At 47.5% G+C, this 15,712-nt stretch overlaps 1 protein-coding gene across 6 annotated transcripts in view; it reads right to left on the minus strand.

Annotated features, from left to right (window-relative positions):
* Positions 1-15,712, minus strand: part of LOC119979037 (neuron navigator 1-like) — an 806,372-nt gene that overhangs the window by 94,565 nt on the left and 696,095 nt on the right. For all 6 annotated transcript variants that reach the window (XM_038821010.1, XM_038821009.1, XM_038821014.1 and 3 more), the window contains one exon: positions 8,558-8,743. In XM_038821010.1, the coding sequence (XP_038676938.1) occupies positions 8,558-8,743 (186 nt within the window). The remainder of the gene's footprint in view (positions 1-8,557; positions 8,744-15,712) is intronic.

The raw sequence follows: 15,712 nt of genomic DNA on the forward strand, positions 1-15,712 counted from the left end.
ATAAGATGGATACGTTGGCTTGTAGGGTGATCATTGCTCGGCACAACATCGAGGGCCGAAGGGCCTGTTCTGTGCTGTACTGTTCTATGTTCTATGACTACTTCAAGCTGCAATCTTCCACTGAAAACTGAGAGCTCACAATTCATTTTGCTTGGGTGCACGGTGGCGCAGTGGCTAGCACTGCTGCCTCACAACGTCGGCCCCGAGTCGCTGTCCGTGTGGAGTTTGCACATTCTCCCCGTGTCTGTGGAGGGCCTCATCCTTAAGGCCCAAAGATGTGCAGGGTAAGTGGTTGGCCATGCTAAATTGTCACTTAATTGGAAAAAATAATCGGGTGCTCTAAATTTATTTATTTCTTTTAAATTTTGCAGAAAACAGTATTATGCTGTAAAAATAAACAGAACCGGCAAAAATGTATCGATGAAAAGACTAAGTTAAAATGTAATACTGCACTAAATGTGTAAACTAAAATCAGAATGAAAGCTAGAAGAATGCTGTCCACATGCTGTACACCATGTTGCATCCTCAGAGTATCCAAAACACTTTCTACATATTTGATGGATACAAAGATACAACTCAGTACAGAGAAATGTAGAAATATATTTTGGGAGGCAAAACAACAATTGTATTTCGTTGGAAAGATGATAAAGACTGTGGATCAAGAGAGACAACAAGGAGTATGGGCAGCACGGTAGCATAGTGGTTAGCACAGTTGCTTCACAGCTCCAGGGTCCCAGATTCGATTCCAGGCTTGAGTCACTGTCTGTGTGGAGTCTGCACGCTCTCCCCATGTCAGCGTGGGTTTCCTCCGGGTGCTCCGGTTTCCTCCCATTGTCCAAAGAGGTGCCGGTTAGGTGGATCGGCCATGCTAAATTGCCCTTACTGTCCAAAAAGGTTAGGTGGGGTTACTGGGTTGTGGGGATAGGGCGGAGGCATGGGCTTAAGTAGGCTGCTCTTTTCAAGGGCCAGTGCAGACTCGATGGGCCAAATGGCCTCCTTCTGCACTGTAAATTCTATGATTCTATGAGTACAAATGCAATATTTCCCCAAAGTATAATTGCAGAATCAAGTCACATAAAAGGCCAATGACATTCTGAGTATTATAATTCCTGGGTGGGATTCTCCGCCGGCGGGATTGACCGTTTTGCCGGCACCTGGGGTTTCCTGACAGTGTGGGGCTGCCCCACAATGGGAAACCCCATTGACTGGCCAGCGTAATGGAGAATCCCGCCGGCGGGTCGACGTGGAAATGTGGCGCACGGGGGGGGGGGGGGGAGCGGAGAATCCCTCACTTTGAGCTGGATGTTAAAAATTAATTAATGGGGTTGTAGACATTGGTGGCTGCGCCAGCATTTACTGCCCATCCCTAATTGCTCTCAGGAAGGTGGTGGTGAGCTGCCTTCTTGAATCGCTGCAGTCCTTGTGGTGTAGATACACCCACAGTGCTGTCAGAGAGGTAATCCGAGCATTTTGACCAAGCGACAGTGAAGAACCAGCGTCAGTTCCATGGGAAAGGCCTGAGAAAATTAACTATGGCCGGGATTCTCCCCAACCCGGCGGGGCGGGGGGTCCCGGCGGGACGGAGTGGTGTGAACCACTCCGGCGTCGGGCCTCCCCAAAGGTGCCGAATTCTCCGCACCTTTAAGGGCAAGGCCCGCGGCGGAGTGGCTCCCGCTCCGCCGGCCTGCGCAAACGGCCTTTGGCCCCGCCAGCCGGGGCCGAAAGGCCTTCGCCGGCCGGCGGAGGTCCGCCCATGCGCCAGCAGCTGCTGACGTCATACCGGCGCATGCGCAGGGGAGGGGTGAAGGCCATGGCGGGGCGGAAGAAAAAGAGTGCCCCCACGGCACAGGCCCGCACGCTGATCGGTGGGCCCCGATCGCAGGCCAGGCCACCGCGGTGGCACTCCCCGGGGTCAGATCGCCCCACTCCCCCCCCCCCCCCCCCTCCCCCCCCGGAGCCCACCTGCGCCACCAAACCCGCCGGTAACAGAGGTGGCTTAAACCACGCCGGCGGGAAAGGCCTGTCAGCGGCGGGACTTCGGCCCATCGCTGGTCGGAGAATCGCCGGGGGGGGGGAGGGGCAGGGGGCCGCGTGAATCCCGCCCCGCCGCCGGCTGCAGATTTCTCCGCCGCTGTTTTTTTTGGCGGGGGCGGGGATCACGTCGTGCCAGTCAGGGGCCGTTGGCAGTGGCCCCTCCCGGCGATTCTCCAAGCCCCGATTGTCCAAGACTGGTGCAGAAGGGATTTACCAGGGTGTTGCCTGGTATGGAGGGCATTAGCTATAAGGAGAGGTTGAATAAATTTGGTTTGTTCTCACTGGAACGATGGAGGTTGAGGGGCATCATGATAGAGGTCTACAAAATTATGAGGGGCATAGACAAAGTGGATACTAAGAGACTTTTTCCCAGGGTGGAGGGGTCAATTACTAGGGTGCATAGGTTTAAGGTGCGATGGGCAAGGTTTAGAGGAGATGTACGAGGCACGTTTTTTAACACAGAGGATAGTGGGTGCCTGGAACTCACTGCCGGAGGAGGTGGTGGAAGCAGGGACGATAGTGACATTTAAGGGGCATCTTGACAAATACATGAATTGGATGGGAAAAGAGGGATACGGACCCAGGAAGTGTCGAAGATTTTAGTTTAGACAGGCAGCATGGTCGGTGCAGGCTTGGAGGGCCGAAGGGCCTGTTCCTATGCTGTACTTTTCTTTGTTCTTTGAGTGGCCGCCCGTTTTCGGCCGGTCCCGCATGCGTGAAATACACAAGGTCCCGCTCTGAGGGCGGTTAGCGGGGTCCTCGGGGGGACACGTAGGGATACGGCCCTGGTGGAGGGGCCCCACGGTAGCCTGGCCCGCCATCGGGGCCCACCGATCTGCGGGCAGGCCTGTGCCGTGGGGGCACTCTTTCCCTCTGCGCTGGCCTCTGTAAAGCTCCGCCATGGCCGGCGCGGAGAAGAAACTCCCTGCGCATGTGCAGGGATCACGCCAGCAGTTCTGCGCATGCGCCAGAACACACTGGTGCTCCTGCGCATGTGCCAACTCGCGCCGGCTGTGGGAGGCCCTTCGGCACCGGTTGGCGCGGCGCCAACCACTCCAGTGCGGCCTAGCCCCCGGAAGTGCGGAGCATTCCGCAACTTCCGGGCGGCCCAACGCTGAGTGGTTCACGCCACTCTTTGGCGCCAGTACGGCCCTCGCCGGTTGGGGGAGAATCCCGGCCTGAGTGTCTGTTCGGCTGTTGGAAAATCCAACCGGGTTCCTTGGATGGCCTTACGGAGGCATGAGAAATCCCTGAGCTACCAATAGATTCCAGTGGGCCCAAGGATGAATGCTCTTAATCAGTTCATCAATGAGCCTATTTGGCATCTTGCTGTGAGTGGGCAAGTTTCCCCATGGGCCCCTTCCTGTCGATGACTTAATTACCAGGCTCCACCATTTAAATGCTGAAACTATATTTTAAACCAGAAATGAAAAGTCATTGCTACTCAGAAATTGCCTTATTAAGCTAATATAAAACATTCAGACCTACTGTGGTTTGTGATGGAAAATATGTCAATCCCCGGATTAGTTTGAATAAATATTGAGGGGGGGTTGGATACAAAGGAAGGTTTAACATAAGGCTTTGATTTTTTTTAAATAGGATTTTTGTTGACGTATTACACCGCAGTTATATATTTAAAGCTACTAACACCTTTTAAACATATATTGCAGCTTATGCATATACTGTGAGACCCCAAATTCATCTTTAGCTCCCGTTCCATAGCAGCACACTTCTCTCTGGGACTTGTTGCGTAAAAGTTGCCCGCATAAAATTCAGCCCTTAGTTGCCTCTCTGTTTCAGCACTCTCCATTCTCATAGACATTTCTTAGTTATCTGCAGATTCACTTTTGTTAACCTTTCTTAGGCTGTGCAGCCATTTTAACTGCTTCTATAAAATCTGAAACATTAATCAAAGACAAATAAAGTAAAAGAAACCCACAGCAAGTAACTAGGCATAAGAATGAAAGTAAATTGGTTACCCAATTTTCCTGCAATAGCAGCTTAATCAGTCTTTTTCACAAATGATATACTGTTAGAGGCAGGATTACTATCTTAACTGCATGACAGACTTAGGAAAGCATGTAAAACTAAGGGCATAATTTCATCTGACACATGAGAGCAAGCATGCAGGCGGGAGTAGCCGTAGAATTGGGAAGTAAGGCAGGAAGCAGGTTGCCCATTGTCTTTCGGTCTCCATCAGACAAGGTCAAGGTCAGCCTTCCTGACCTTAGGCCAATTGAGTCCCTTAATTCATCAATTAAAGGTCACTTAAGGGCCTCATGCTGCCACTCGGCGAAGGAAGGGCACTCCATCATGTGGGGATGCCACCCAATAAAAGCTGCCAGCCTCTTTGTGGGTTGGTGAGAAGGGATTGAGAGGGTGTCCTCGTGATTGGACAATCAGGGGCTCACAGGGGGACCCCACAGCAGGAAACGCTGTTCCCACTGAAACAACAGCACGACCCCCTCAACAATCCTGCCATTCCCCTGCCTCTAGCTGGAGCCTGCGTGCCGGAGGGGCCCTGGAGATCCCAATTCCACCACCCCATGCCTGGGTCCTGAGGCCTCCTCCATCTTAGTGTTCCCAGCCAGTTGTAGTTTCAGCAGTGGCCACCTCACCAGTGTGACTGCAGAGTTGCCAACTCGCCGACTGGCCTGCAGCTCTTAGAAGAGTAAGACCCATCCTTACAGGGATGGGAGTTAATCGCCTGATGGGCAGAAAACAACACCAGGGCTCCTGGAAATGGCTGCGGTGGGGTAACCCCTGAATTTATGGCTCACAATTGGAGCCCACAGCCGCCATAATTAATGTCAGTCCTAAATGATTATAGAATAGAATAGAACAGTACAGCACAGAACAGGCCCTTCGGCCCTCGATGTTGTGCCAAACAATGATCACCCCACTCAACCCCACGTATCCACCCGTAACCCAACAACCCCCCCCTTAACCTTACTTTTTAGGACACTAAGGGCAATTTATCACGGCCAATCCACCTAACCCGCACATCTTTGGACTGTGGGAGGAAACCGGAGCACCCGGAGGAAACCCACGCACACACGGGGAGGACGTGCAGACTCCGCACAGACAGATTGAGGCAGATATAACTCCAAATATCAGAGGTTTTAGTAAAACAACAGTAAGAGGAACATTTTCAAAACAGGTTCAAGGTGTCTTGCATTAATTGCAGGTCTTCTATAATTCTGCTTGGATGCTTCTACAGGTGTCAAACTCTAGGGTGTAGGGACACCAACTATTCTTAACAAGAGATAGTTTCACCCATCCAGTGTGGCTACAGCTGAAAAATAAATCTCAGTACATATTGAGTAATGAGCTAAAAAGTCAACAATTGAAGAAAAATATTGCAATCAAGTGAGACCGACTGAATCGGCCTACCTCTGGGATCCCTAAGCAGTGAGTATGGGGCCCCTGTTTGATTACCTATGCTCCACAGATACACTAACAGTGTAACTGCACAGCAATGAAGTGCATATATTTAGCCTCAGACAACAGCGCCTGCTTTTGCTAACGAGTCCTTCGCAGTTTATCACTGCTGAAAAGACCTCCGCTGCGTTTTCCATCTGTTTCTGATGAATACTACAGAATTCCACAGGCCGGGGGAACAAAAACCTGTGAAAGAATAATTTCGAAACTTGGATATAAATAGCCTTTGCTGATAACGTTAATTGTAGCCTGAAGGTTGACAGTCTTGCTGTTATCTGCTCGGAGCTGGTGGGCTGGTAATTTCCCACCGGGAGTTTTGAGTTTGTACGTTGCATTGGAAACCTAAAAAAACAAAATTATAAACCAGGAAATCGATATAAAAATAACAGGCAAGTGAATAATTCACGCTAATTACCTGAATGTGTTCCGGACAACTTTGTGAACACAGCTCCAGTGAACTGGAGCCAGGTAAAGGGAAGAAATGAATAGAAAATAGATAAAAAGTGATGGCACAGAAGGAAAACTTTCGTGAAAATGCATTGCACAAATAAATTAAACAGGGCATGAAATGGAAAAGAAAGCAAAAATATTTCCTGAAAAAGAACGCCACCCCCACAACAATGCTCCCGCTGTACTTTTGCCCTCAGGAAATGTGAGGTCACCATATTGCTCTGGCTCTTCTTGTTGCCATTCGAGATAAGAGGAGCAGAGTCACTCCTTTGATTAAATGGTCCCAAGAACCTGGGTGTTCCAGTGATGAACTATTGTTTTCTTTCTAAATGTTTTCCACTGAAAATCTTTCAAAAGTATAAGGAAACTTCTCCTTGGTAATGTTAAATAGATCTTCTTTACGTGAACATGCTGGGAGACGTACAATGTAAATCTGCCTGCCGAGACAAGGCACTTTGCTACACAAAGCACTCAAGCGGTGTTAACTGTCTGGGCCAGAACTCATGCAATTACTCATTAGGGGACGTGCCGCTCTAAACATCCGTCCAAAATGGGATGTGTGTCAACAGCATAATGGTAACCAGGTTACTTTGAACAGCAACAACTCCTTCATCCTCAACATGATACTCTTGTTAAATTATTTTGTCAGTTCTTTGAAGCAACAGTAGTTTGAAACACCTGATGAAATTTTTAATATTCCGCTGGGACAGAAATATTGACTGGGATTTTTCGGACATGGTAGGGGTTCTGTCACCGGGGCTGGAAATGGCAAGAACCCCACTTCAGTGGGTGGCAAGGCCTGGACTACATTTTATGGGAGGCTGTCAATCAGACAGCTCCTGTTGGGCCTGCCATCCTATTAAGGTTGAAAGGCCTCATTCAAGAGCTGTCAGCCCAAACAGAGGGCCGGTAGTTCAGCAGTGCCATGGGGAGCAGTGGGGCAGAACCTGGATGAAAAGCATTGATGGATTTGCAGCCTCAGAATCAGGTATGTGGGGTTGGAGGATGCCTGGTCTGGTGGTGTGAGGGTCACCAAGTGTAGGAGATGCTGATGTTGCGGGTGTGGCTACTCCCACCAGTGGCTCCCTTGGTAGGTCAAACAGTATTGAAACAGGAGGGTGCTTCCCTCTCTGGAGCCCACTGGAATGTTGCCATTATTTACCTATCTGTCTCCCCATAGAGCAGTGGGCCACCCCCAAACGCCTGCCATCCACCACCACTAGTAAAATAACATTGTAACATGGAGGAGGCCCTCAATTGACCACTTAGGGGACTCAATTTGGTTTCAGGTTGGCAGGCCCTTTGTCGCCTTTCCAACTCTGACCCCATCTTAAGGGTCCAGGAAATCCTGGCCATTCTCTGGGTGTTATGAATGATCTAAAATATTTAATAGTAGTCAGAAAGGTTAGTGTCAGGTGTTTCACATATTAATGCATATAACTAATGTACATAATGGTTATTGGTCAGGAAGCACGTTGGGATAATCTGAGGTCATGAGAACGGTCAAACAAATGTAGGCTTGGCTTTCTTTCTTATCAGATTTGATTATGACAGAGGGACGGTTTAGCTCAGTGGGCTGGACAGCTGGTTTGTGATGCAGAGCGAGGCTGACAGCCCTGAGGTTATTCGTGAAGGTCCTGCTTTCTCAACCTTGCCCCTCGCCTTAGGTGTGGTGATTCTCAGGTTGAATAACCACCAGTCATCTCTCCCCCCCCCCTCCCCCCCCCCCCCCCACTCAAAGGGGAAAGCAGCCCATGTTCATCTGGGACTATGGCTACATTACTCACAAGTTCAATGCGCTTTTTAAGGAGGAATATGGAGAAACAGTATAAAATGAGGGTACAACTCTAAAGAGAGTGCAAGAGGGAGGGGACTATATATGTAGAAATACGGCCATCGAATACAAAAGCAAAGAGATTATGTTGAACTTGGATAAGTCACTAGTTCGGCCTCAGCTGAAGTACTGCATCGATTTCTGGGCACCACACTTTAGCCAAGATGTGAAGATACTGGGGTGAGTGTAGAAAAGATTCATGAGAATCGTTCCAAGATGAGAAACTTTGGCTTTGAAGATGGATTGAAGATGCAGGGACTGTTTTCTTCGGAGATGAGAAGGCTGAGAGGAAATCTGATAGAGATATTCAAAAGCATGAGGGTTCTGGTCAGAGTAGATAGGGAGAAACTGTTCCCACTCGTAGAAGGACTGAGAATGAGAGGGCACAGATTTAAAGTAATTAGCACATGAAGCAAAAACGACATGAGGATAAAGATGTTCATGCAGTGAATGGTTGGGGTCTGAATGCACTGGCCGAGAGTGTGGTGGAGGTAGGTTCAATTGAGGCATTGAAAGGCAAATTGGACTGTAATCTGCAAAAGAAAAATGTGCAGGGTTACAGGGCAAGGCTGGGAGAAAGGCACCAGGTGATTTGCTCATTTAGAGAGCTGGTGCAGACTTGATGGGCTGAATTGCTTCCTTTCTGTGCTGTAACAATTCTGTGATTTGTTTAGGCATTTGTTTCAAGATTTATCTTCAAACTGATAACTATTCAAGCTGCTGAACGATCCTGCAACATCAAATAACAGAAAAATGATTCACATAATATTTGTCGAAAGTGAAAACATTTATTTGTACCATCATCCACAGGATCCCTAAATGAACCAGAGCGGATCATCCCTTTTGGTCTTTCTGCCAAAGAAACTGTGCTCCCCATCTGTAAGCTTCCATACAAGTCGAAAGAGGAATCATGAGTCGGAATGCTGTTTGAGCGCATCATTTTTGGAGTGGGGCTGCTGAGCTGGGATACTGCAGTGGGGCTTGCTGTAAATAAAGCAACAAAATTAGATTCAGCTGAACAGCAACTTTCAAAGTGAAAACAGAAATAAGTCTTTAGGTGGATTTTCTTTGTAAGAAAATAATTTTTTTTTAAAAGATTTTTTTGTGGGGTGGCATGGTCGCGCAGTGGTTAGCACTGCTGCCTGCGGCCTGAGGAGCCAAGTTCGATCCCGGCCCCGGGTCACTGTCCATCTGGAGTTTGCACATTCTCCCGTGTCTGCGTGGATTTCACCCCCACAACCCAAAGATGTGCATGGTAGGTGGATTGGCCACGCTAAATTGCCCCTTAATTGGAAAATAAGAATTGGGTTTATAAAATTTATTGAAAAGAAGACTTATTAGTTTGTTTTCTGCCAATTTCTCATTAATCCGAATCTCATTTGCGTAGCCAGATCAGATGTAACTCGATCAGTATTGTTATGTGTATGTTACGTGAAAGATTTGTACAGATGCAATTAGAGATGCAACTTTCGACTTTTACTGTCACTGACAGTACACTTGGATTTGGCTGGTTTAGTTCAGTTGGCTAGGCAGCTGGTTCGTGACGCAGAGCAAGGCCGACAGCGCAGGTTCAATTCCCGTACCGGCTGAGATTATTCATGATGGCCAGACTTCTCAACCTTGCCCCTCGTGTGTTGATCCTCAGATTAAATTACCACCAGTCTGCTCTCCCCCTCAAAGGGGAAAGCAGCCTATGGTCATCTGGGACTATGATGACTTTGTGATGTTTGAGGGTTACATGCCAAAGAAGTGGTAAATGAGCAACACCTATCTACACAAAATAAATTTCCTATCAGATTCTTGAGGTACACACAAAGACGAAAGACAGTTATAGATGGTGGACCTGGATTAAAAAAAAGCTCTGTTAAAAATACAGCAAGTAACATTTACAAAATTGTATTCTTAGCCACTTTAAAGGCATACAGGCTTTAATGAGCTGAGACGGCTTTTCAGTGTATTACATCCACTGCCATTGTCACATTGATGAGCACTTTGAAACCACTTTGGCATTAAAGCGGCAACGTTACAATGAATAATGACTGCATAATGAATATGTTCTTACTGCAACTAACAAGAATTAAGATGTTCATTTAGCAGTTTGCATCTTACATCTGGTGGAAACATCATTTGGTTATATGCAAACGGCTGCATTTGGCCAATGATGCAGTAATTCAAAATGTTTTTAAAAAGATTTAATTTTGTCAACTCACAAAGTGAAACAAATAAGATTTTTCACTATTCTTCCACCCCAAAAGTACATCAAGTCGCACTTTCAAATTTACTAATTCTATCACACCAATTAATGATGAAAGAATCTTTTTTCTACTTCTCTGGCTTTTGGTGCAGATGCATGTTATTCTGGTGTAAGGTGAAAGATTTGTGAACAAGTATTGGATGTAGCTAATACAAGTCCTCTTTTCCAGATGGCAGCTGTTATTTGGCATTCATTCTGAGAATGACAGATCTTTTATATACTGACTGCTCGTTTACTCAAAGTCCATGAAAAAGAGCCCATTGTCATGTCCCACAGTCAATAATGAGCCCTCTGGTCTAAAATAACCATTAATTCCAGCATCACCTCATCATGCTGCCAAATAAACAAATCTTAGACTCAAAGCAAAGTCAGATTCTGATTTTCACAAGTACTGTACTCGGAGAGCCGTTTCCACGAAAGAAATTAACTGTTAATGTGCAGGAAAATCTGGGGAATTCCAAACTGCTCAGGCCAGCTATTGTTAAGGTTTATAATAACAATAATCTTTATTGTCACAAGTAGGCTTACATTAACACTACAATGAAGTTACTGTGAAAAGCCCCTTGTCGCCACATTCCAGCGCCTGTTAGGGTACACAGAGGGAGAATTCAGAATGTCCAAATTACCTAATTTAGTACACAGACAGATGTTAAAGCAAGAGGTACTCCAGTAATAAAGTCACTTATTAAGGACAACCCTGATTTAGACATATATTGTATAGCAACTCTCATAACAATATTTGATGTTAAAGAAATAAGCTTGTGCACATATCGTAGAAAAGCTATTTGTTGTTCATATCTGAACTAAGATTATAAAATAACTTTGTTTCTTTCAAAACAATCTCCAGCAGAAAAACAGAATACTGCACATTCTGGAAATCTGAAATCAAAACAAAAAATGTTGGAAATACAATTCAGGTCAGGATGTTGCCTGACCTGCTGCGTATTTCCAGCATTACGTGCTTTTATTAATGATCTCCGAATTATGCTTTAATCCTGAAAAGCTCCATTGAAAACTCTAGTTTATCCCTTCCACGGTTAGGAAAAGGAACATTTATTTTGAGGCTATGCTTATGATGAAGATGAATGCATTCAAAATTGCTTTTTATGACCAAATATCTCCCCAAGGAAATGATGATCTTTTGACCCACTGATATGCCTGGGACCTGCTCTGTATATTGTAAGCATGAGTCGTTCCAGCACTGCGCATCAGCATTTCTTATCATTTCCCAACTGGGTAATTACCTTTAACTCCTAATCTCTGTTTTCTGTTCTGCAAATGAACATCCATGTTTTCCGAATGTTAGGGACATCATAGGCTGGATTCTCCGCTCCCCGATGGCGAAATCGTGTTTGGCGAGGGGGCAGAGAATCCCCGATAACGCCAAAATCAGGGCTGCATTGCTTTCACGATGCTCCGCCCCTTCAAAAGCAGCGTACTCTAGGAGTATGGTGTACCACGTATCCACGGCCTCAGGCCATTGCCTGAGGCTTGCCCCGCGATGCTCCATCCCTGACCGGCCAAGTACCCAACGGCATGGGACTCTCATGGTCTCACCCGTCGTGAACTTAGTCTGGCGGCTGTGGACCCAGTTTAGTGCCGCCAGTTGGGGAGGGCTGATCTGCGGGCAGGTGGGGCTTCATTCGGAGCTGGGGGCACTGTGGGCGGTCTGGGGTGCAAGAGCGGCCGAAGGGGTGGGGCTATTTTTGCGGTCCGAGTCCGTGGGCAGAGTCCGCCGCGCCCACGGACCCGGAAATGCTCAGGGCCGTATCAGCAGCTAGAGCTGGCAGCTCTTCACTGCCGGCATGCTAGCCCCCAGCAAAACGGCAAATCGGTGGTCATTTGCACCAGTTTTTCTGGCGTAAAACACCACCGTTTTCACTCCAGCGTGGGGACTTAATCTCTCAAATGGAGAATCCAGCCCATGACTCTGAATGACCCGCCTGATTCTCCAACCATGCCTTAATCTAGTGAGACTTAGTAAGAGTTAGTTCTTTGAATGGTGGCAAGATGGAAAATTAGTTATCCAGTAGTTCTTAAAAAATGAAGAATTTGTCAAGTTTTGATTCTTGCATGACAATGAACAGTACCCGAATTTACTTGATTCAAAATGACGATCGATTTTAAATTATGTGGCAAAATCATGCAAACAAATCAATGAACTGATTTTGTTTGTGACAAGATTATTTTGTGTTCAATTCTGAGGGTATTAATTCTAACCTGTGAATATTGTATTAAAATGTTGCACAAAACAGAAATGCATTTTATATGTATGCAATGTTTCCCCGAAGGCACTTGTATGTGTGACTGTGTAGCTATCTGCTTGGATTCATAGAATCTCTACAATGCAGATGGAGGCCATTCAGCCCATTGAATCTGCACCAACCCTCCAAATGAGTACCCTATCTCAGCCTAATCGCTCGTTCTATCCCTTTATCCCCACCTGACATTTGGATACTCAGGGGCAATTTAGCGTGGCCAATCCACCTAACCTGCACATCTTTGGACTGTGGGAGGAAACCGCAGCACCTGGAGGGAACCCATGCAGGAACGGGGATAAAGTGCAAACTCCACACAGAGTCACCTGAGGTCAAAATCAAATCCGGGTCCCTGGCGCTGTGAGGAAGGAGTGTTAACCATTGTGCCACCGTACCGCTATTATACAGGCCACTAACACCTGCATCAAGATCAGGCTGAAGGCTCGGAAACCCCAATGACAGAAGCAAAAACAGCTGGAGAGTGTGAAAGAAAAAGGGAGCTGTAAATAGGAGAGGAAGGGCGGGAATCTTCACAGCCAGGATTCCCCGTTACGCCGGCAGCGCACCCACACCTAGGGACTTCCTGACGGAAATAGGAAACACCAATAGCCGGCTGGCAAGACGGAGAATCCCGCTGCTGGCACAGTGCCAACCTGACAGTGCCAACCTGAGCCAGGGGGCAGTGCCCCTCTCTTCAGAGGGGTTATACTCACATTTGCACCACCAGAGGATCCCCATTTTTAAAAAGCAGGTTTGGATATTCAGTGATGGGGCAATAATGTGGCGAAGGGGACTGGTTAGTTACATTCAAATGCATTCAAATACATTTGTTGGCGCGATCCTTGTGATGTAACCAGCGAGGGGCAGAGGAAATCGGCAAAAGTTATCTCTGGAGAGAATCGTGTTTCCCAATTATCTCCTGATTTTCTGCCAGTGTTGACATTCTCTCTGATGGTGAATGCGGGCTAAAATATGTCCACAATGTGTGAAAAGAGGTAGAATGACACATGTGTAGGGAGAGGTAGAATGGGGACGCGAATGAGGGCTGGGATAACGGAATATGTTTGCAGGCAGGGAGACTGGATCTAGTAAGCGAGTGGGAGAATAAGATGTTTTGAGGGTGCTGGTGTACTGTGACATGTGTGGGGAAAGAGGTAGAATGGGACAAGAGGAGACGGAGAATGGGACATGTGATGGGTGTGGTAGAATGGGACCAGTAAGCGAGTGGGTGTTGGGGAGGGGGGGGAGGAAACTCTGAACATGTGAACATGTGATGGAGAGAAGGGATCAGTGAGAGGAGAGGTTGACTGGGACGTGTGCAATTAGGAGGTTATGTGACTAGTTAAAGAAGAGGTGCACTGGGTCCAGTGTAATGTGAAGGTGGACTGGAATCTTAAAGGAAAGGTAGAGTGGAAGGAGAGTAATGTTTTCTCAAAGGTGTGTGCATGCAGAGTAATCTGGAGTGTTCCAAACTTGCCACTCACAACTTTATGAACTTTCAATGAGTTCTCAGTTGAAAGCTACCCGTCAACAAATTAGTTGTGCTCAATGGAGTTTGTAGCCTGTTCACTACAAGGACAAATATCAGAGCACACAATGGATATATATGAATTTTTTAACACAGGCAATATTTATATATTTTAAACAACCAGAGAATTCTGGAAAAACTCAGCAGGTCTGATGGCATCTGGAGGGAGAGAAACAGAGTTAACGGATTGGATTCTCCGAGCCGCGATCGCGTTTGGCATGGGGGCGGAAAATGGGCGTTAGACCCATGATCGGGTCCGATGCTGCTCCCGCGATTCTCCGGGGACCGGAGAATTGCCGCTAGTCGTGCGTGGTCAACGCGGCGCCGTTCGGGGGCCATTGAAAGAGGCACCCGCGGCGATTCTCTGCCGTGAACTGGCCGAGTTCCTGCCGGCGTGGTTCACCCATGGTTCCACCCAGCGGGAGCTCAGAGTGGCGGCTGTGGACTCAGTCCGCAGTTGCCCTGGTGGGGGTGGGAGGATCCATCACTAGGGGGGGGCCTCCAGGATAGCCAGGCTCGCGATTGGGAGCCACTGATCGGCGGGTGCACGCGATGTCGGGGAGGGTCTATATTGTCAGAGTTGGCCCGCGGTTTGGGTCCGCCATGTTGCGCGGGGCCGCTGCCGCAGATGGCCACCGTGCGCATGCACGGACCCACAGCCAGGAAATACAGGGTCCCGTATCGGCAGGCGGAGCTGCGAGTAGCACTCTGGGGCCAAACTTGCCCCCTGCAAAACGCAGAATCACTCTGGACTTTCTCCAGGAAAGGCCAGAATAACTCACACTGGTTTTCTCATGGGCGTGGGGACATAGCCCCATTATCAGAGAATTCCGCCCCACATTTCCAGGCTGTTGGCACTTCATCAGAGAAAGAGGAAAAATCTGTTAGATAATATTGTAGCTGGAAGAGATTGTAACAGAAGTGCAGCAAACTTAAGAACAAGACGGAGTTTTAAAATTCTCCCCGTGTCTGCGTAGGTCTCACCCCCACAACCCAAAGATGTGCTGGATAGGTGGATTGGCCACGTTAAATTGGCCCTTAATTGGAAAAAAAACTAAAGAACAAGAGGCAGATGACCAGGTGCAGGGTGGGAGAGGAGTGTATCAAGACAAAAATATAAAGCATATTAAAAAATGGGTTAAATGGAGGAGAAAGGTCACAGTCTATAGTTGTTGAACTTGAGTACTGAGGGCTGTAACACTCCTAACGGAAGATGAGATGCTGCTCCTCCAGCTTGCATTGGGCTTCACTGGAGCATTGGAACAGGCCAAGGATGGACACGTGGGCATGAGAGCAAGGTGCTGAGTTAAAATAGCAAGCAACAGGAAGGTTGCTTGCAGACTGAGCGAAAGTGTTCCGCAAAGCATTCATTCAGTCTGTGTTTAGTCTCTACAAAGTAGGAGAGATTGCATTGAGAGCAGTGAACACAGTAGACCAAATTGAAGGAGGTGCAAATGAAAAACTGTTCAACATAAAATGGAGCCATGATGTGGAGATGCCAGCGTTGGACTGGTTGGGCACAGTAAGAAGTCTTACAAAACCAGGTTAAAGTCCAACATGTTTGTTTGAAATCACAAGCTTTCAGAGTACAGCTGCTTCATGAAGTGATTCCAAATAAACCTATTAGACTTTAACTTGGTGTTGTAAAAGTTCTTACTGCAACATAAAATGGGCGGCACAGTAGCACTATTGCTTCACAGCTCCAGGGTCCCAGATCTGATTCCCAGCTTGGGTCACTGTCTGTGCGGAGTCTGCACACTCTCCCCGTGTCTATGTGGATTTCCTCTGGGTGCTCCAGTTTCCTCCCACTGTCCAAAGATATGCAGGTTAGGTGGATTGGCCATGCTCAATTGCCCTGAGTGTCCAAAACGGTTAGGTGGGGTTACTGGGGTATAGGGATAGGTGGAGTTGTG

The sequence above is a fragment of the Scyliorhinus canicula genome, chromosome 15 (genome assembly GCF_902713615.1).
Source record: "Scyliorhinus canicula chromosome 15, sScyCan1.1, whole genome shotgun sequence".
In the NCBI taxonomy this organism is placed as follows: domain Eukaryota; kingdom Metazoa; phylum Chordata; class Chondrichthyes; order Carcharhiniformes; family Scyliorhinidae; genus Scyliorhinus; species Scyliorhinus canicula.